The 21,649-nt window shown below is 43.8% G+C and overlaps 1 protein-coding gene across 6 annotated transcripts in view; it reads left to right on the plus strand.

The window, feature by feature from the left end:
* Window positions 1-21,649, plus strand: part of LOC144147054 (uncharacterized) — a 148,167-nt gene that overhangs the window by 85,651 nt on the left and 40,867 nt on the right. For all 6 annotated transcript variants that reach the window (XM_077679083.1, XM_077679082.1, XM_077679084.1 and 3 more), the window contains 5 exons: window positions 5,553-5,635; window positions 9,763-9,896; window positions 12,011-12,173; window positions 17,226-17,380; window positions 20,250-20,379. In XM_077679083.1, coding sequence (XP_077535209.1) covers window positions 5,553-5,635; window positions 9,763-9,896; window positions 12,011-12,173; window positions 17,226-17,380; window positions 20,250-20,379 — 665 coding nt within the window. The remainder of the gene's footprint in view (window positions 1-5,552; window positions 5,636-9,762; window positions 9,897-12,010; window positions 12,174-17,225; window positions 17,381-20,249; window positions 20,380-21,649) is intronic.

Here is a 21,649-nt window from a genome sequence, read left to right on the forward strand (position 1 = left end):
CTCTAAAAAAGTTTCGAATTTTCGAACGGGAAAAGGGGACTACCGCTGCTACGTGCCCTTGCGCCTCGACCAACTTTAGCAACGTCTAGCTACGAAAATATTTATGAGGGCCAATTAGTAAAGTTTTCGCTCAATTTGCACCTGCTGTACATTTGTCTAATATGTTTTGCACCTGTTAAGATACACATTTTTCTCAATAAAATGTTAAATTGGGATCACAGCGCAAGTTGTTCCACAATTGATTTAAACGATACTAAATGTACTTAAATTACAACTTTAAAACTTTATTCACGCGTTCTTCTTCCAGTTCAAATAAGTACTGCGTATGTTATAATTGTATACTGTACCACTAACATGTAACTGGCACGCAAGTTCGAAGAAAAAACTGAAAAATAAATTTCAGTATTTTATAAAGAACTCTGCGTTTTTTCCCCAATTTTCCTCCGATGTAGATCTTTACATGCACTTGCATAATCAGCATGAAAACGTTGCATCATTTTGTTCCTGGTACGCTTACAAGCGGGAAAGTAGCCCTATCCGTCTGGCTTTCCATCACGTGCTGTAGTGACAGCGACTTCGCTCACATTTTTAAAGATTATGTATGTTCTGTATAAAAGATAAATCAGCACTTTCGGATACAATAAGCGAGAATTTTAAAAATGGCAATTTTATTGTTGACGTTGGCATTATAAGAAACAGTCTACTCCCAAGTTTGAGAATATGAGTTATGGGGGAAAAAGAAAACTGTTAGGCGGAGCACCACATGTTAAACTAGCGTAGTATAAATTTTTGGAAAACTCTACCACATGTTGACTGCTAAATTTACTTCGGTCAGAAGTAGAAACGCCTTGCTTCGTATCAATATTGAGTGTGTACAGCGCGAGAATGAAGCCCTGTCAGCCATGCTCTTCGCGGGGTGTTCAAACCGTAAATAGTGATATAGCTACATCCTTAATATATATATATATATATATATATATATATATATATATATATATATATATATATATATATATATATATATATATATATATATATATATATACATACGGTCTGTTTGTACAAAAGGCAAAATATCACAGTTCCCACAATGTTAGACAGGCTACAGTAGAACAATTGCAGCGCCAAAGTTAACGTTTCACACCGAAAACACTGGTCACCATATCTAAATTGTATAGTTGTGTGTGGCACCTGCCTAGATGAGGTTGCTACAATAAAGGTATTTCGAGTTTCCATAAAGGGTGTAAACAGGCCGTTCTGCTTGTATATATGTATCACATGTGCCTGCTGAATTTTACGCCACTTGTGTGAAAATTCAATATCGGGGAACGCAGGCACTGGACATCACTATTCCTATCTTTCTGCCGTGGTAGTTGCAAAGTTCATTTTGCTCCACGTAGGGGAAGTGTGCGCACTTTCCTAAACTACAGTTTCTATGTTTCTAGAGGTATGAATTCCAATTCCAGAGATCTTCCTTGTGTTGTAAAATCTAGCCACGTGTTTAAAGGTTCGCACAAATACGCCGCATACGTTCATTGCAAGTGCAATCCGGGTTCCTCTTAAGGTCAAGTGCCTTCTAAAAGAAGGTCTCGTGGCTCCCACGCGACAACCACAAATGCACCCCCCTCGAACCGTACCTTCTGCAGAAATAATCAGTATTTTGATCATGCGAGGCTGGCCTTTCAGTTTACTTCTCATTCGTACACAATAGCATCGATTTGAAGGCACGCTGAAAATGAATGCAGAGTTCAGTTCACTGACATCTATAGTTTTGTTCCTGGTATTTTTCATGTATGCAATGTAAACGTGCCCTTTGGCACTGTACACGCAAAAGCGCATTTCATCGTGTCGATTACATTTGACTCCTCCAGGTTGCAAGGAGTAAGACATTAAGCTTGGTCCTCTGAGTGCTGTAGTAACGATAGCGTTGCTTGTACGTGCGGAATTCTTCCCTAATTGACTTTGTCTTGAAGCGTTTGTTCCCAAGTTTCCTCGGCATCACGTACAACGCAGGTGATGTTTTTTCTGTGGTTGCGTTGAGAACTACAGCTTTTCATTTGTACAGTATTCCCGGCTCCCAATTTGCAGTCCCCAATCAATCGGAGCTCCTCGCGATTGCGCGTCCGGGCCAGTAAGCAAAAGCGGGGTCGCTACGGGAGGAAAGCACACGGTATTCCTGGCAAACTAAAACGCAGAAATGTGTAACTTTTCAAATTGCGAAATATTTCGTTTCATATAGCGAATACAGCGCATTCAGAAATGTTGTGTGCGTAGATCTAGTGTGTTGGGGATATGGATTAGTTCGATACGGTAAAACACACGTAAAAAAACAAAGTCACCGCTTTATGAAATCCAGATGCAGCTCTAAAAACTGAACCTGTAGAACATCAATCCCTTTTGTTAAGATGTGCGTGCATTTTCAGAGTACGTCTCAGCGGTTCTGCCTTTATAGGAGTGGGGCGTTGCACATATTCTAGTACAAATATGATGCAAGGCATTTTAAAAGTTGTACATTTAGCGGTCAACATGCTGGGAGAGTTTGAAAAAATTTAAACAGCGTTTTTTGGAATACGGGGCTGACCCCAAGAGGTTTGTCGTTTTCGCCCCAACCAATGAACTTGGGCACATATTGGTTGGTATACTGCCAACGTCGACACTAAAAATGCCATTTTTTATCATTAAGTTCTCTGTTCTTGTAAACATAAAGGTTTGATTTGCCTTTTATTCAAAACGTACATAATATATACAAACCTCAGGGAAGTCTCTATCACTACAGTACGTCGTGGAAAGCCCGGTGAATAGGGTTCCTTTCTCGCGCTGTACGCGTTGCAGGAACAAAATGATGCTTCATGTTTTTGATTATTATTGTACATGTAGAGGCCTACATCCAGGAAAATTTGAGATAAACTGAGGATATGGGCTTTATATCATCTCGAGAAATTTGCGTTTCTCAGTTTTTTATTCAAAAGCGCGTTCCCGTTGCATCCTAACCGTGTAGAATACTATTATATTATTCCGACTGCTTATTCAGAACTGTAAGAAGCAGACTTGAGTAAAATTTGACAGCTGTATTCTGAGTACCTTTTCGTAATATTTAGGCTCAGATTTCTAACAAAGTTGTTCTGTGACCCTAATTCGACATTTTATTGCGAAACAATTGCAGCCTTGACAGCAGCAAAACCATTTTAGATACATATAAATTCGGCTTATATTGAGTACAAAATTTACGAATTGTCCCTCATAAATATTTTTGTAGATAGACGTCGCAACAGTTGGCAGAGGCGCATAGGGATGTAGAAGCAAGGGTCCAACTTACCGCGTTTCAAAAAAATTTACAGGTAGACAAAATTGAATCTCGACATTGCTGCATCTCGACATTTGAATATTCTGCAATTTATAAAAAAGTTCCACCAAATCAAAGAGGTCGACCAGCCACACTTTGTTCGAGCTTATCTGAAATGGCCCTAAAACAGTTTGCTTATCTCTTCAAAGAGTGCTGTGCAAACTATCGGTGGGCAGCGTGACCACGTAGTGCGCTGCGAAGTGTTCTTGCTGGCTCTCAGGTTAGGGAGCAGCATTGGTCCGCTTCCTTACTAGCGTCACGCTTAGTGCTGTTTCTTGCCTTTTAGTTGACATGTCATGTCTGCCCATGCATAATTTTACATGCACGCAAATTGGTTGTCGTAATATAAGGGTATTAATCACCTGAACACGCTGACGTCTGGCTTAAAAAAACTGTTCTCTTGTTCTCGTGCCTCCGGGGGAAGCGTCGCCTTTTTGCTATATATCGCGCAAAGGCGAGTCTGCGCCGCTTACTCGTACGTATGTGCGGGCTCTGATTCTGTGTACAAGAACCTTACAGGCAAAGAGAGCAGGCCCCCTCCCATTGCTCTAAAGCCGAGCAAGTTCACAGCCAAAACACTTTTAGGTCTTCCTCTATTGAGGCGTTGTATTGTTCGCCACGAGCCAAGAAAATTATCTGTGACCATTTGCGAGCATGACGTAAGAGTTATTTCGGTAGAGGTGCAGAATGCGCAAAAAAATGACGTCGACGTATTTTTAGTTTTCTGGCCCGTGCGTAAGCTGGCTTGTGGAAGGGCCAAAAATGAGCAAGTAGGATTGATAATTCCTTCGGTTTTGAGGCGCCAGCCAGTGTTATGCGAAGCTGCTTAACGGTACCGATGTCTATGTTTGCCAACTTTACGGCTCGAGCATGATATTCACATCTTTGATTGAAACTGGAATGCCGCGCTCGTACAGGGTGAGGGCGCCATTACGATATTGTGTACAAAAGAATCACAATTGCAACTAGGTGTAGTATTTATAAGTGTGCACAAAAGGAAAGAAATCTACAGGAAAGTAACATGAAAATGCGACGCTGGCCTGATTTAGTAGGGCCTTAATTTTCACCCTCCGATCGCAAGAAAAAAAAAGGAGCTCAGAGCACTTAAAAGGGAGTCCATGGTGGAGAAACACCGCTAGCTAAAAGAGCCACCTAGGATATGAGGTTAGCCGAACTGCGTGAATCATCTTTACAGCCTCCGGTCGGCAATAAAGACAACCGCGCCGCCGCTGTTATCCCCTGGAAAGTAAGGACTGTGTGGTCGGATGGTTGCGTTCGATATGGTTAAACTGATGGATAGTATTAGATTTCCGTTTTGGACTTTATGCTCCAGTCCCAGCGGCCTGCTCAGCACTATTATAGCGTGAGCAGCAAGAGGCCTTTTAGAGACCGATAATATCATCGCCCTGGAGAGGGAATCATTCGCGTCGTTGTTCGTGCCCTGGGGACGTGTAAACCAAAACTTCATCGAAAAGGAGACATAAGAATTAATATTTTCGGCACTCAAACAAACCAAATTACGTGTTTATTGCATTATTCCACCTCTTTTATATAAATTCGTTGTTTACACGATATAATGGTACAAAATTATTTAAAAGCTGTTAAACTTTCGTATAGCGAAGACAAGGCTTTCTTTCTAGGCACTCCAAAAAAGTAGGCTCGCACTTCGGTCGACATCTTTTAATTCCGTTCTAAACCTCATTGAGGTGTGTGGTATCTTTGCCGAATAGTAGGCGCTCTCGCGCTTTCGTCGCTTATGTTTTAACTGAAGAAACGGAGTTTTCAGTAGGCGCTCACCTCGCTTGGGCCAGCCAGCTGCTGTGACTGTCCGCTCAGTGGGTCTGGCGAGCGGAGCGGGGCCTCTTTTTGGTAACGCAGCTTGCACCGCAGCGGACAACGCCCGCGCAATGGCGTTCCCTCTTGATATAAAATATCCTAGCATAAAAGCTACATAACTTAGGCGGTAGTAGGTTTTTCAATTCCAGAAGGGGCCTTGTTGTCACGTGGAACCTTGACCATAAATTGACGCAAATTGTACACCTCAGTAGAAATTAAGCAGAGCTAAACGTCACAGTACTGGAGCCCCACTCTTCGTTAAAAGTTATAAAACCTAGGCTGTGGGCTGGTTTCGTTGAACGCGGGATTCTGTGGAGAGCATTTGCTGATCACGGGATTTTCTTGTCAACATTGTCGGCTTGTTTTCTTATAGGTACAAGAACCTCTCATCCAAAGAAAGTTTCTGAGGCAGTTGACTACTGCATTCGCCACGCACTCACTCTAAAGGAAGAGGAGGTGAGCTCTTATAAAGTTATCAAGGCGAATACGCGTAGTGCTAACAGGATTTATTCATGACCAGTGTTCGTAGTGTTGCACGGAGAAATGAAGTTGTCACGAACGCAAAGGTCTTTGTATGTAAAGCACGTACACGGACCCTGTAAGGCCCACTTATGAGATTAGCGGCCAGGCGCCCGGGCTGCGTGTGAGAACCCGCCACTCTGTCTCAAGGCCCAGCACTGCAGACTCTACGCTGCAGCCGTCGCCAATTCGTCACGGCGCCAGCGGGAGACGGATAGTCTGGCCCACCGCAAACCGCAGGGATAATCCCCCATTGAGAAAGCAGACGTCACCGCCGGATTCCGGGAACCGTCCGCGTGACGCGCGGAGGTGGTTGGATTACCGGCGTCGAAGCGCGCGCGCGTAAGACACCATTGTTAACGCGCCCCGGCCGGCACAGTGCACTGTCGCCGTATTTCGCTCTAACGCCGCGGGGTCGCACGCACCTGCTCGTCTGAGACCGTGCCGTTGACCCAAAGATGGCGGCGCCTCATTGAATATTCCGTGGGGTGCTGAGTGACAGCTGTCTACGTGAATTTGGGCACTCCCTTACGCGTGTACGAAAGCTACAGGGGCGTTCCCAATAGAGGGTGATCTCGAGGTTTTTTAAAGCCGAACTTGGCCGTTGGAAATCGTTCTTGTCTGAGCGCCGAGCTGGGCAGTACCCGGCGGGACAAGGAGTCTCGACCGTTGAAGCTAGCCTGGGATTTCTGAGCCTCCTAGGATAAAGGTTAGGATCGCGTCGGAAGTTTAGGGTGCAGCGCCGTACCGGGCAACTAGACGGATCCTGCGGCGAGACAAGGTCTCGGCCGTGGTTTCTCGGGCGGTTTGTGTACGCTCCGAGAATAGGAGAGTTAGACGAAGTTGAGGAGCTCGAGTGATTTGTGCGCACTCGAAGCTACCGTCTAGCTGAAGTTCGAAGTTTTTCCTTTTACTACTCATGTACCCAGTTATCCTACTGTAAATAGCTGTATATAAACTTTCATTTCACTTAATCAACCTCAAACGGCTCGAGTTCGTCAATTCGACCGCCGTCTCCAAGAACTTCAACACCATCGTCCTGCCAGCCTCCTGCCAATTCAACCGGAGCCCGGGTGATTGGGTTCCTGATCGACACCGGACGTTGGGGGAAACGAAGTCACAGACCATCTTTACTGACCCTATACGTTGAAAGTTACTTCAGGCGTTTTATATGCCTGGAGCGGATACGTGTATGTAGAGCCTACTCGATTAAACTGAAATGTACAGTAGTAAGCAAACAGCTATTGAGAGCGCCACAATATGTGTATTCAAGAATTTTGGCAGCGCACAGAGGCCCAGCAATAATCGTGCATGCAAGTGGACTATAAAGAGTTGAGAAACCGTGACATTGTTGTCACTGTTTGCCCTGAGACTAAGGTGGCAAACACGGCGAACGGGCATTCCCGTGGTCCGGTCTAAACTGTGGTTAATTGCTTGATATCAGCAATTTAACTGAACACAAAGCCCTCATTAAGGAAGCCTCATGTGGTTGCTTAAGGAGTTTTTTTGTTCTGAGAGACAATAGTGAGACCATACTGAATTTGCAAAGTCATAATACACGCCTCTGTATATCCACAATCTTTTCATGGTGCTTTTATGATGTGACAACATATAGGGATTGTACCACAGCATATATGCTGACGACGTCACTCTGTCGGTTGCCGGCGGGACTGATGGAAAAATAAAAAAAAACTACAACAGGTGATAGACGTGGTAGTGGCATGTGCCACCCTCAAGGGCCTTAGCTGCTCGCCACAAAAACCCGCATTGCTTATTTACAGACCACAAAGGAGAGGCTGCAAACGAGTTGTTCCCAATATCCCGGTCTATGCGGACGGCAGACCAATTCTCCTCGCACAGAGCACCAGAGTCCTTAATCTTCGCATACAGCCCAATGGTTGCAACACCGAAACCATACAGGCGCTCGAAACGAGTGTACACCAAACAGTCCGCCTCATCTCCAGAATTTCCGACCGCATTATGGATGAAAGAAGGTAAACTCGTCAGATTAATGCAGGATTTTGTCCATAGCCACATAGTCTACGTCACGTCCTTCTTTGCCCTAAAAGGCGATGAAAGAAAAAAAAAACAATACATCATTAAGCGAGCCAGTAAGCGAGGCACTACGTATGCCCATATTGCACCAAATGAACGCTTTGGAACGAAGAGGCTGCACAACACCGTAGACGAGCTTGTAGAATCCCCCAAAAATACCGCAGCTAGAAAGACCCTCCAAAAGCACAACAGGTAGACACATCCTACAAGAGCTTCAAATCACCTACGAGGCTCAGCAAGGAAAAAAGATGCATATCTTTACCGAGCAGAGCGCACGTGTAAACACAACCCCTCTGAACCAGATATATGCATCCCGTGCATAACCGACAGCGGAGAAATGAAAGAGTCAAAGCCCGCCAAAAGCGATTTGACCGCTCTGATGACGCGGTCCACGTGGACGCGGCCGAGTGCCGTGGACACAACGCCATGGCCGTGGGAGTAGTCGATCGCCAGGGTTATTACATACCCTCCGCAATGATCCGTACGGACACTCCGATGGTAGGTGAAGAAGCAGCCGTTGCACTGGCGCTTCCTTCTGCAAAGGCGGAATTCATAATAAGTGATTTCGAATCTGCGATCATAAACTTCACTAAGGGAAGGGTCTCACTTGAGGCCCGAGGAATCTTTAGATGATTCAAAGAATTAAGAATCCGAGTGGTCCGAATTATATGGTTACCGGCGCAATCTGCACTTGCGGGAAACAAAAATGCTCACGGGGCAGCTCGAGGTCTGAGCTTCCAAGACTGCCCAGACCTGAGGCATCGTTCCGCTTGGGGGATAGGGATCGCATGGTGAATTATAGGGAGATAGTTTATCATTACAGATTAGGGAGGCCGAGATATCCCGCTCTTCATCGCACCTTGGGAAAGTGGCAGTCAGTGGCATGGCGTCTACTGCAGTCTTACACTTTTCCGAACCTGGTGACGTGCAGTCATTGTTACCCCGGACTATATGAAAATGAGTGTATATTATGTGCATGAAGAACCGACCTTGAACAAATTTAATGAGCCTGTCCCCTAAAAGTTAACACTACTCCTAAAGCACTAGTGGGAGACCAAGCTCAGTTCCAACCCCGACGTTCAACTCCGGGCCGTCCAGATGGCCGAAGACTCAGCCAGGGCGCAAGGACTCCTGGCCGCCGTCCGAGGGGGGAAGAATGATGGAGACTACCATCTTACTTCTTGCCTTACCCCTGTCTCGGGCACAATGAAGTTATGCACTCACTCACTCTGACTGTGGTGGTCATCATCACTGGCCGACCCCTTATCAAGGGCATGTGGTAACTGTGAAAGGTCTCGTTGCGGCGAAAATGAGTTACACTTACCGGCCAATGACTGCAATTTGACTGCGTTCTTGAATATATGATTAAGCCTATCTTCAACTATACGATTGTATAGCTATGCTATTTAGGTTTATGACTTGAAAAGGAACGTCAAAGTTATTGTACGTAACGCGGCTTCTATTATTTGACGACGCCAAACACCACAGCTAACGTTAGCGCTAAGGTAAGGCGTTCGAATTAGCAATGGCGAAGTCAGTCTTCCCCAAACCTGTGTTCGGAGCCGCACGACGCATTTTAGCCAGTGGGGTGTCATTACAACGCGTTCATTCTGTTCGAAGCCACTGGGGCAGCAAACCTGGTGCATTCCCGCGTTCGAAGAGAGAGGGTAGGTCTGACGGCGAAACAATGGCGCCTTGAAATGAATGCGAACAATATACATCCGCATTCCCGCGTTCACAGCCCATGGGATTGCTCGTAGCATTGATTTGTGATTCAATATTGCCGTACACCTACTAAAATACTTTCATTAAACGAGCCGAGTAGCGCTTTCGCTACATTTTTTCGGATACAATTCAGACATGTTTCTGACCGCGTAAATCAATAGCAACACTGTTCGTGGCACTTATTGCAGGTCCCACTACAGGAACGACATCTTCGCTTGCGATAACTCATGTGAAGCTGAACATTGGCAGCCAAATAATCTTTATAAACACTCATTGTTTTACAGTTACGCCAGCTATGCCTGCACGCCGCCTGCTTTGCCGGCAACATGGATTTATTCCAACAAAGCCTTCTCGGCAACATTGCCGTAGATTCAGAAGACTTATACGGAAACAAGCCACTCCACTACGCAGCTCAAGGGTAAGTGTGTTATACTAATCTTGTCTCAAAAATGTACTACGAGTGCGTACTTTATCAAGCGTTCACATATAATATAGGCGGTCATAAAAAAAAAACAAAGCTCCTTTCTGAGTAGAAAGACGGTTAAATCCCAAAACCTTGTTCTATGCAACCTCAGTCAAAGTCAATCCAAAATCCAAACTCCTTCGCCGTGATGGAATGGCTCAATCGGATAAATGTTGGCTTCATAACATAAGGGACCCACGTGCAGTTGTGATTACAGGAAGCATGTTTTCTTGGTGCGCCCTATGTGCATATCTAAAAAATAATTTGTAATTTGGCTTTCCTGCAGTGCCTATTGAGCGTAACGATTGGAATTTTGGCCCTTCACTTTAAAAACTTAGGTCATTAACTTTCAACCTAATATAGCTTGGCAGTTTCGCAATCTCTTACTTAACCAATGGTTCTCATCATCGTCAAAAAGATTTGACATTCTTGTAGGGCGTTTTTACGTGCGCCGGATTCCATCATCGAGACAATGAAAGCTTTGCTTTAAAACATCTACAGAAAAATGGAACGGTAGCTGAACAAACAAAACCGCGCCGGCCCCGTCTGCCTTTCTATGTGTGTCATCTAAGTGAGCGCGGAGGTGCAAAGTTATTTATGACTAGGTTTATGGCTAGGCTTTCGTACAGTTTGATCGTGTGGCAACATTCTGGGCCCAATAAAAACGTCTTATCGCAAAGCCAGTTTACTTCATAACAATTACCATAAAATGGCAAGCCATTTGAATCTTTTCCCAACGCCAATAAACGACAACTTTGCGCAAATACACATCTAAGAATACATTGAGTTTTGCTTACTTGTCGTAAATATTTCTTCACAGTGAAATAACAAAAGTTACATAATTCTTGTGTAAGCTAAATATGTGGGCTTCAACTGTGATAAAATGAATAGCCCTTTGTCTGTTAGGATAGAATTTATGACGTACATAGCTGCACCACATAACTACTCAGCCTTATTAGCTGCAGTCATAGAGTGTGTAATTCATCACTTGTGCAGTTTGGCTAAGGTTTGAATGTCGCGCGTTAGCTGCAAATAGAAACTGCCATTTAAGCTTTCTTGTTGAAACAATTTTGCTCGCGTGAATGCATCACGCAATAAGAAAAGTGCTTAATTCAATGAACTGCTGCCTGCCTCATTACTGTCCCCCAAGTGCCTATGGAAGCAAAATATTATCTTTACTACGCACAACCGATAAGCCGCTGTATTTTTACGAAACGAACTAAAGTTTATAGCCATCGAGCAAACCCTTGTATACGGTTGGCTTAAATTTAACTGCTGCAATAACTCCCATACAGACTCTTTTGTACAGCACAGCGTTCTTGCGTGCTTTGCTGGTATCGAATACTAGTATTATCAGATTTCTTCGGGAATTTTAAAGTGTGCGTTATAAGACCAGGCAAGAGTGACCTGTGTGCGAAGAAACATTTTCCTTATCAACCCGATAAGCGCATGGGGAAAACTACTTTGGAGTGGACTTAAAAGTTAGGGGTGACACTGCAGCTGAGATTATCTCGCTTGAAGCACGGTGGTTGACCACCGAGCTGCTCTGTGAAGCACAGATTAAGTGATAACGGCTTCAGAACCACTTTTAGGGAGCAAAGCCAGAACCGGCAGTAAGACTGCAAGGTTACTTCTGTAAACATGCGTGTTAATCCAGCCCACATAGATCCCTGGGGGAGAAAATAGTACGACTCTACCTCGCATTGAAAAACAGAAAAAAATCATTTCTTAAACTATACAATTTCTTTAAACCCGGTAGTGACGGTGTATTGGCATTGCGAAGGAATTGTTCGTTTTGAGGAAAACGTACTGCAAGTATTTTACCTGCCTATATTACCAAAACAAGTTTCGCACCTTCACACAAGTCTTTATTAGAAAAAAAAACCGGGTTCTAGAAGGTGAATGTTTCGAATAAATGCGTCCTTAGAACCATCCTTCAAAGCAACGAATGATGTAAGATAAATTGGAGCTTCTGAAACAAAGCACCTATAATCTAACACAGTTTTTTTTCAAAACAAATTTCAACCACGGTAGGTTGTCTTAATTTTTTGGCCGTGTCTTTTTTACAGCAACCAACCAGAAATGATAAAATTTCTACTGAGCAAAGGAGCAAACATCAATGCTACAAACAAGAACCACCACACAGCTCTGCAATTTGCCGTCAAATTGGGCTTTGTGGACTGCGTGCGGGAATTAACCAATCACCCGCAGTCACTTAACCCCAATATCCAGGTACAGAGCTCGTATACAGCTTTTACATTATTTACCTTTTCTAAGTTACGATTTCTCGGCAACAGATGTCGACTTTTGGAGTGATGCATTCGGGAGAGTGTTTGCCTTCTAGAGGCGATCCTGTGATAATTCATGGCAGTCCCCCTAACATAAACACGCGCTTTTCGGAAATATTAGAGAAAAAAGAAACGTTGTATTCTCCTCACTAAACCTATTTGTCCGCCCCTGTTTTTCCCCTTCACGAAATTGTCTTTTTACAAGAGGTTGTTTATTTTTTGATTTTTAGATCGGTGCAAAATTGTTGAATTTCGTTTTGATTTGGTATGTCATTTGGCATAGTACCATAGCAGAAGAATCCGGTGTGCTTTGTGATGAGAGCTCGTAAAATGGACGTACTAGGCTTTCTTTGCTGTTCTTGCAACTTTAGGGCTAACCTTAGATTTCATGATCATCATTGTCATAACCAACAGGCTGTTTGGGCCCGCTGCAGCAAGAAGGCCTCTCCCATTGACCTCCAACGTCTTCTGTTCGGTGCTGCCCAACTTCATTCCTACCCCGCCGACATTTCTTATTTCATCTCTCCATCAAGTAATTCACGTTCCCCTTGAAGACCCACTATTTGCCATGCACTCCATTACCCTGGTAGTGCAACGGCGGTTATTTCTTCTCATAACACGGGCAGCCATTTGCAAGTCCACTTCATTTTCTTTTCTTGAATAATTGTGTCATCCAGTCGAGCTCGTTTCCTGATCCAGGAAGCCGGTTTCCTGTACCGAAGTTTTACTCCTGTTAATTATCGGTCAATGGCCGGTTGAGCTGATTTAAATTTGCTGTCGAGTTGATTAGTAAGACACTACGGTTCCGCTACATATGTCATCACGGACAGGGTGAATTTTTTGTATGCTCTCCTTCTGAGTGATAAAGGTAGCTCCCTTTTAATTATTTGGGAGTGTTTGCCGAAAGCCCTCAACCCAAGCCTATTCTGCAGCCAATTTCTCTCGGGAATGGGGTCACCACTGATAACCTCTCCGAGGTAGATATGATCTTTTACTTGTTCTGGTGCGTCATTGCATGAAATAAATAGGGCGGTTTCAGCATGTTCCTTCATTCTCACTTTAAATTTATTCATATTTATTAATGAATAAATATAAAGTGACCATGTAAGTGTCCATTATCCTTCAAGCTTCCTGAATACCTCCTCTGGCATGTCGTGAATAGTTTTGGCGACATTGTAGATTCCTGTGAGACGCCTTTTTGGATCGAGGGTTTGTCGCTTCATCTGTGAAGAATTGTGCTGCCGGCACATCGTTTATTTATGTCGTACAGAAGTCTCATGCAGGTGCACTCTATTCCAGTGCTTTTATTGCTTCCAGCACTGCTGCGGTGTGTTTTGAATCAAATGCTTTTCCATGGTCTATAAATGCCATGTAGAGGGCTTTAGTCTACCCGCGGATTTATATAGTAGTTTATGACTGCATAGATGTCATACAGTGTTGCGATTTTTTTACCAAACTTAGCCTGCTCTTTCGGCTCTTGACAACCTTGGCTTTTACTTATGTGGTTAACTATTACTTTGTTAAACATCTTGTCTTCACAGAATGTAAGCTACCTGGGCTGTAATTAGTAAGCTGTTTATTGTCTTACTTCTTGTGAATGAGAATTATTGTTGCTGCTTTCATGTATTGCCACCTTTATAGTTCTTAAACGTATTGAAAACTGCGCAGCAATCATTTCCAGTACAATATCTCCCATTTAGTTTAGAATATTCGCGGACATACCGTCATAACGCTTAGCGGTTCCTCTTTTGGTGCCCCTGAGAGCCTCTTGTACTAATATTGCAGTTATAAGTGCTATAGGGCAAGCTTAGTTTTTACGCTCCATTGTATTCCATCTGTTTACGTCACTGGCGTATAACCTGGTGTAGAATTGTTCTGGTACTGTTATTATCTCGTTCGTGTTGTGCGTAATATTAACGTGCTTGTCTCTGAATGTGTAAATTGCCTTTGCCTAAATCTAGCTTCCTCTTAGTTGAGTTTAGGCTTCTTTTCATTTCAAGCATTATCTCAATTACTGCAGTGTTGTACACAAAAAAGTCGTTTCCCTTGCATTTGTAATCAGTTTTAATTGTTCTGCTCATTAAATTTGATCCTCCTGGGGTTGGCACTTTCATGTTCTTAACTTTTGCAATGAGTTCCTCCGCTTTCCAGTTGAGAGTAATTTCTACGTGTTTCTTCTCCCACAGGTGCCGCCGGTAGTGTGATGACCATTGTTAGGTTGTCATTAAGCCATTGAACAATATCCTCACTTTCCTCTTTTCGAAGTGCGATACGAATTTATTTTGAACGTCTCTTGTCTATTGCTGCGTCCTGACACTCACTCGCGTCATGCTGACGTTCTTACTCTGCAATAGTTTTCTTCTTTCTTTCTTGAGGTTAAACGTTACTTAGAATGTTACCTTAGATTTCGGCGTTATCGAATTTCGTCCGCTCCCAACGCTTGCGAAGAGCAGCAGTGGTCTTTCCGGATTGTGGGTGGCACCTAAGAAAGAATTCGTGCTAGCATAATGGGAGAAACATTTTTTTACATCAACCTGAGATTGAATGATACAGAAGAGCTGTTACGCAACTACTCGGAGATCTGCAATGTGATTGACACAGTCGCTATACCACCTCCAGCCACTTGCAAGTTCGTGACGGCTGGAATGTGTATTCGCTGATATTGAAGATGCACCAAAATATTTGTGTTGATTTAATGCTGACGCTTTCTCGTAAATTCTTATGCAAGCTGGAAAAAAGCATCTGTTAGACGAACTCGATTTTTTAAAAAAAAAACCTTAAGTGTCCCAGTGAACAGAAAAGTGTCTTTGCTGTTGTTGTGCGGTCAAGAAAATGGTCGCTGGTTTAAATGGTAAATTAAAAAACACACTTTTTATGTGACGGGATTTGAACGTGGGTGTTCCACATTAGTATTGCGATGCGCTGCCTCTATGCTATTTCCGCACGTTACCTGTGGTAAAACAAAATTGCCGCTATAGTTGTTCGTTTATTCTTTGCACATACCTACTTTGTGGAATGGTGAAAAAACAGGGTCTTTCCGCTGTTCCGGCTTCGAAAAAGTTACTGAACTACGATATTTAAACGTAGTAAAACAGTGCGTGCCGCTTTACAATTAAACGTGCAGCCACATGAGTAACACGCAGACACACCAGCTACGCAAAAACCGTGATTCTATAGTATACGGAAGCTGCGACATGTGCAAGTCTTCTTGCAGTCGTAATCAGCGCCTTAAGCGAGAGAAACCAAAGCAAAGAAACCCGGTAGACACGGTGTACTAGAAACGAAGACGGGTGGAATATTTCTTTCCGGAAACGATACAACAAAATAAAAAATACACCTTTGATGTAGCAGTAAAGAAAAAGTGTATCGCCGCCACATCGGAGATTTAGCCATGAAATGTCGTTTTCTCCAGCTTGACTACGCCCACAAAATAGTCGCCTTGGAATGTCGCACTAGCATTTTTGCTAAATATCTACTCTGATATCGTGCTTGCAAGTTCTGTGTACGACAAGGGTTTCTTTTCAAGACTGACACGTGAAACTGGTCCAGGCAGCATCAACAGAGCTTTTAAAAAACACGTACTATGAGTGGGGAGTTTTCAAGAGAAAAAGAGCATGTTCCCACAATGACTTTTATTACGACTTATAAGTATACAGGGCAATGACCTGAAGAGGCTAGGCATTGCTTTAAATCCTCCACTGTGCTTGGGAGAAGCGGATATCGGAGATACCCGCTTCCGACACGTTTTTGATACTTTTTGTCGGCGTCCGATATAAAGAGAGCAAATAATTACGTTTATTAATGCAGCGTCTGAACTTACGATTTAATGATCGTAATAGATCCGCAATGCAGAGAGGTTCTAGTCACAAGTTTTTTTTTGTGTTGTGACAACGAGCAAACTAGTTAAAAGATGGCAGGCTAATTTACCTATTGCCGCAAACTTTATTATATCTATTAAATGCGGTAACGGTAGTTCAGAGCAATTAATAGCTACGTCTAGGGTTTAGGGTACAAGCGAAATAGAAATGGCAGGTGGCAACGGTAGTCCGCAGCAGTTCATAGCGCGGTTTAGAGATTTGTGTACACGCCAAATAGTTATGTCAGGCAAGATGGTGTGGGAGTGATACCTTCGCGAATTTTCTCACTTCTTGCTTTTACACACTATCAGTGCTTCTATCCCGGAACTAGACGCGGCGATTTATGTTCTCCCGCATATTTTTCGTTGCCTCATTAGACTGCACTTTATGGCCGCTCTTCCTGCTCACAGCAATCGCACCGCTTCGGCAAGAGTAAATTAGAATGCTTTTTTTTGTTCAAGGAGCCACAGCTCCAGCGCCTACGACTTATAAAGCGCTACATTTTGACCCATCAAAACATTAGACACAATTGTATTAATGCAATATACACAACTAAGTTGAAGGGAATAAAGCGCGCGGGTTGCTATACCATTTGTAAGTATAATGCCGTCAGTGTGTGTGTTTTTCCCGCCTTGTGTAGCGTCTTACCACTGGTTGACACTTCAAACCCATGAACCTAGTGGACCAGATTTCTTCATTTGTTAAATGAAGGATGTCTTATTTGAGCGTTCTAGTGCGAGTCGGTATAACAGCACATGAGTTTTTGTTTTCGCTACCAACTAACAAATCTGCATTTGAAGGTTACAAAGGGCGGAAATATTTTGTCTGGGTTGTGGTTTCCTTGGCATTCTTGGCAGCTGGATTTTATTTCTTATTTACATTCGAATGTGTGTGTATGCGGATGCATATATGCATGTAGGCTAGATCAATTTTTCTCCTCATGGTAATTATTGAAATTTACAAGAGCTTTATTTCGTGGTCTCCTTAGCCCTCACTTGAGATACGCTGCGTGATTCTATGTACGCACTGTGTGGATAGCTATGTTATATGCATATTCTGCGTAACCATCTCAGGTACCACGAGGAAACACCACTTAAGCAACATTTTTGTTCCACATAACTGACCTCTCTTTTCTGCAGGACGACAGCGAAAACACTGCTCTCCATGTTGCAATTGCCAAAAGAAATGGCGAAATCATAAATGAGCTGGTCACGCTGCCCAAAGTGGATTTCAACGTAACCAACAAATACGGACTCACCACTCTTCATGTGGCCGCTTTGAAAGGGAACGCCGCGTAAGTATTGACGGAGCTTTCATCTATATAGTAGGTAATTATTGAGTGTTTAGAAAATATGAATCACTGAAACGGTGTTCCTCTAACTTGTGTCCCATTTTACTGCGTGACTAAAGACCGTGCAGAAACTGCAGATATACTTCCTGCTATGCAGTGTTGTTTTGTAACTAAAACTTATGGAGCAACTTTAATTTAATTTCATTTAATTTCATTTAATTTATTTTCTCTGGGGGCCCTGACACCTTACAGGGAAGATAGGATACAATAATAAACAAAAGCTAATCAACAGCAGGGAATTTATAGAAAATTATAGGTGACTGCGGAGTTCATGTGCGCAGCGTTACTGATAGAGGCAATAGAGACTGCATGGTGATTACTGTGAAAACTGTTCATTGAAACGTACGAGTTAAGATAGGAGTCAGTTTGTGTGTTTGGCACACCACATTTTAGCGGATGATTAGTGTGTGATGACAAGTTTGTGGGAACTAGAAAAAGTGTGAGTTTTATGGCCTCATTGGGGCAAAATATTTTTTGAAAAACACATAAGCGAGATAGTATCTATCGGCCACTGGATGACAGGGCATAAATACGAAACAATTAAACGAGCGGCCTGACTTTCAATAGCTTCATAGCTGAAGACGAGGTTAGTGGAGTGCGGATCGCATACAGATTAGGCGTGTTCAATGTACGGAGGAAGAAGGGCTTTATAGAGCTGCAGTGTTAATGAAGTGGGAACTCCAAAAGAATTACGTGAAAGGAAGGGGAGCGCGTGGTGGGTAATATTAGTGATATATTGAACGTACGGGTGCCATAAAAGGTTTTCTAAAATATGAGCCCCGAAGTATATATAGCTTAAACCTGTTCCGCGTGTATCCACGACAATTCAGATGCTTCGGAAAAAAACATAGAAATATTTGCGCGCCAGGCAACATGGGGGTTTGGAATAAGATAAGCACCAGCAGTGCGCACATCGGTGAAAATTCACCATGGCCACTTGGGTATCATTGCATACTACGCAGTACGATTGTGATATTCTACGATTTCGTAGGATACCACAAGTCTGAGTAGGGTATCGCGGCCAGCTGATTATGAAGGAAGCAGGTATTGAGGCTGTAAAGACCGATGTTCGCAGACGTCGCTTTATCACAATCAATAACACTTAATGCCGTGTATCACACGGTCAAATAGTTGAGACATTACCCGCATTTCTTCATAGAAAACCTATCATGGCTAACCTGGGCCGGTTTCTGGCGTTAGTGGTTTCCTGACCACTACGGCATTACGTTCTTTTACAAACGGCGTTAACAGGGAGTTTATATAAGCAAAACTCACACTCACGGCGCGGCCTGTTCAGTTCAAAAATTTAGCCCTTGAACACAAGATGGGACAGAGTTCTAGCTGCAGCCACAAAGACACAAAAGCGTTCACAGGGGCAGTGAGTGGTCATGCTGGTTATTTGAGCGTTACGTAAGTGGAAAACCAAACGCGTTTGAGCAATTTTGTGTCTAACACCCGTGCTACATGGTCAATTCAGAGGCATTTCAAAGGCTGTGAAACGAATTCTCTATCGAGTCCGCCACTGAGAACACGTTGGGCGAACTGTCCAGTTAGCGTTCAAGTGTCGATCGAAAGTTGGCGGGTAGCTCAGGCATAACAGGGTGGTTGTTTGTGCTCTTATAACATGCACTCAAACATCGCTATTTTCTTCTGCAACTTAATTATTCACAATTAGGGGGGGGGGTGTATTTGGGTGGAAGAGGAGTATTATTGCGAAAGGGGGGCATTTGTTTACAACAGTCAAGAATTGGGCGAGGTGTTGAAGATTTATAGTGCGGCGACAGAGAGCCCAGGCGTGCCAAAAATAAAACCACAGGAACGCTTAGTAAGAGGTGAGTTTTATTACACAGTGAAAAGATATATAAGAGCGGCTGCGTACATAGCAATCATAAAGTATATATCAGAAGCCCATACAACAATCACAGCCTAAGTCTTCTTAGCCAGATAAGCCACTTCGCAATCGGGCAATGATATGCAAGGGCAGCTGATGCACTCTACAAAAATTATTTTATAGAAACATCTTCACCAACTTCTTCAGTGCACGTGTCTTAATTCGCAGTGTTTTATCACTATGAATTTCTTAATGTAGCAGTATTTATTGATTCATTGTAGGGTTTAAAGGGCTGACGCAACGAAGTAGATGAGGCGCGCCATACTGAAGGACTCCGTATTAATTTTGACCACCAGGAGATCTTTAACGTGCGCCGAAATATCGTACACATGGGCGTTCTTCCTTTTCGCCTCCATCAGAAAAGCGGCCGCCGCGGCCGGGAATCCTACCCGCAACCTCGTGTTTAGCTTCATTGAGTAATATCAAGACACTGTCTAATTAAATATCTGTAGCGCCCTGTTCATGAGAGGTCACAACTGCGATATCCAGAGCTCTCCCGAAATACATGCTTCATCTGCGTGAAGCCTTTCGATGACTTTGGGATTCATAGTAGTTTCGTTTAGACACGTGCAAGAGTTACCGTCATCTTGCATAGATATTTCTAGGAATAACTTGCGTCATAAATATTTATCACGCACATCTAATAAAAAAAAGTATTGCACTTTTATTCCTGTATGGCCAGGCGGATAGGCATTGCGAACAAGAAACCGAATTAACTGGATAGTCAACCACGTTGTTGCATTACGTTTTCCCTCGTGCCGTTGCACAGGTTGTACGGAATTCGCTGACGCTGTTTCTCCGTTTGAAACTCAGCATACGCTTCGCTCTCACTGACAAATTCGAACGCTGCCATTGTTTTTGGCCCAAAATATTCTTGCAAAGCCATAACACTTGGTCGTGGTTTTTTTTTAAATTTTTCAGTGTGGTGGAGAAAATCCTGTCTAAAGGATACCATCTTGTTAACCATAGACAAGAGGCGGAAGGATACACTGCCTTACATTTTGCAGCCTCCAGCGGCCACTACAGTGTTGTACAGACGTTACTGATGCAGGTAAGGGGTCATTTTCTGTAACGCCATGTTTTGTTGCACAGAAAAAGGCACGTCTTGAATGGTTTCTGGACTTCGATATTCCCAAACAGTGGTTTCCGAAAACAATTCCGGGCCATCTCCACTAACGTAAAACCTGGCAAAGGGCGAAGCATGAAGTGTAGCACTGTATTCAAAGATTGTAAGTGTCTCTCTTGCCACATGGCGTGTGCCGATTGGACGCCAGAGAAACACCTGTTTGAGGAGCAATTTCGCGCTTGCTGAGGCAGTAACGCCCTCTGTTGCGTTGAACCGGATTTAAGCAATTTGTAGGCACTATTTGCCCCAGTTTCGTGTAGTGGCACAGGTCAATGCGAAGCTTTTCTTGCTTCAATCGACCACCCGACCCGATAAGGCCTAGCGTCGATACCCGGTGGATATTTGAGTATGACCCACATTCTAACCTGTCTACAAACAGCTTCTGCTTGTGCTTGACGACTGCTGATGCGGGCCGAGAGTGTTCCACATGTACTTAAAACATGTCAGTTTATTTTGAACCGGTTTTATACATTAAACACCTTTCTTTTAGTTCGCCTAAGTTCTAGCGCGACGTTCCAACGTTCTGGTACCGTGGCTATATGAAGCGATGACGACAGGTGACGCGGACAACCCTAGCACCTAAGGGGCTTCGCCCATGAATTTGACGCAGCTTGCACTACTGGTGCAATGCTGGAGAAACAGCCGAGCTGGCGGTCGCGTCTACCTTCGTCGGAAGCACGGCTGGTGCACCTCACATAGATTTTCGAACTTGCCGCTGAATGCCCTCTATGACTGGTAGGCCGGGAGCGTTTTAAAATATACCCACGCTCTCACATCTCTCCCAAGGGGGACCACGTTAGCACGCGCTAGAACTTGTGGCATTTGACTTCACGAAATCGGGGTGTGCAGCGCGATGTTTTCTGTGCTTCCAACTTCGGGAGCGAACGCCCGTGAATTGGCAAGAAGAACAGCACGCCAGAGGTAACGTCACGAATGCTGGGCAAAGTGTTCTCTAAGGCCGAGCTGGCCGAAGCCGAGCGCTCCTTATCAGGTGCACGCTTACTGGAGCGTGTTACTTTTCTTTGTAGTATTTTGCGAGCTCCACACGTGGCACAAGCCTACACGCAGGTATAAACGACACCGATGTACACGAGCCTATGTACCATGCGTTGGGCAGTGATGTCACGCCTTGACAGGAGCTGGTGAGGCTCGGCGGAGCCATGCCTAGGCTAGCGAATTGAGCGCAAAGCTATAT

This window comes from Haemaphysalis longicornis, unplaced genomic scaffold (assembly GCF_048455015.1).
Source record: "Haemaphysalis longicornis isolate Haplotype H1 unplaced genomic scaffold, Haemaphysalis longicornis Haplotype H1 scaffold_7, whole genome shotgun sequence".
In the NCBI taxonomy this organism is placed as follows: domain Eukaryota; kingdom Metazoa; phylum Arthropoda; class Arachnida; order Ixodida; family Ixodidae; genus Haemaphysalis; species Haemaphysalis longicornis.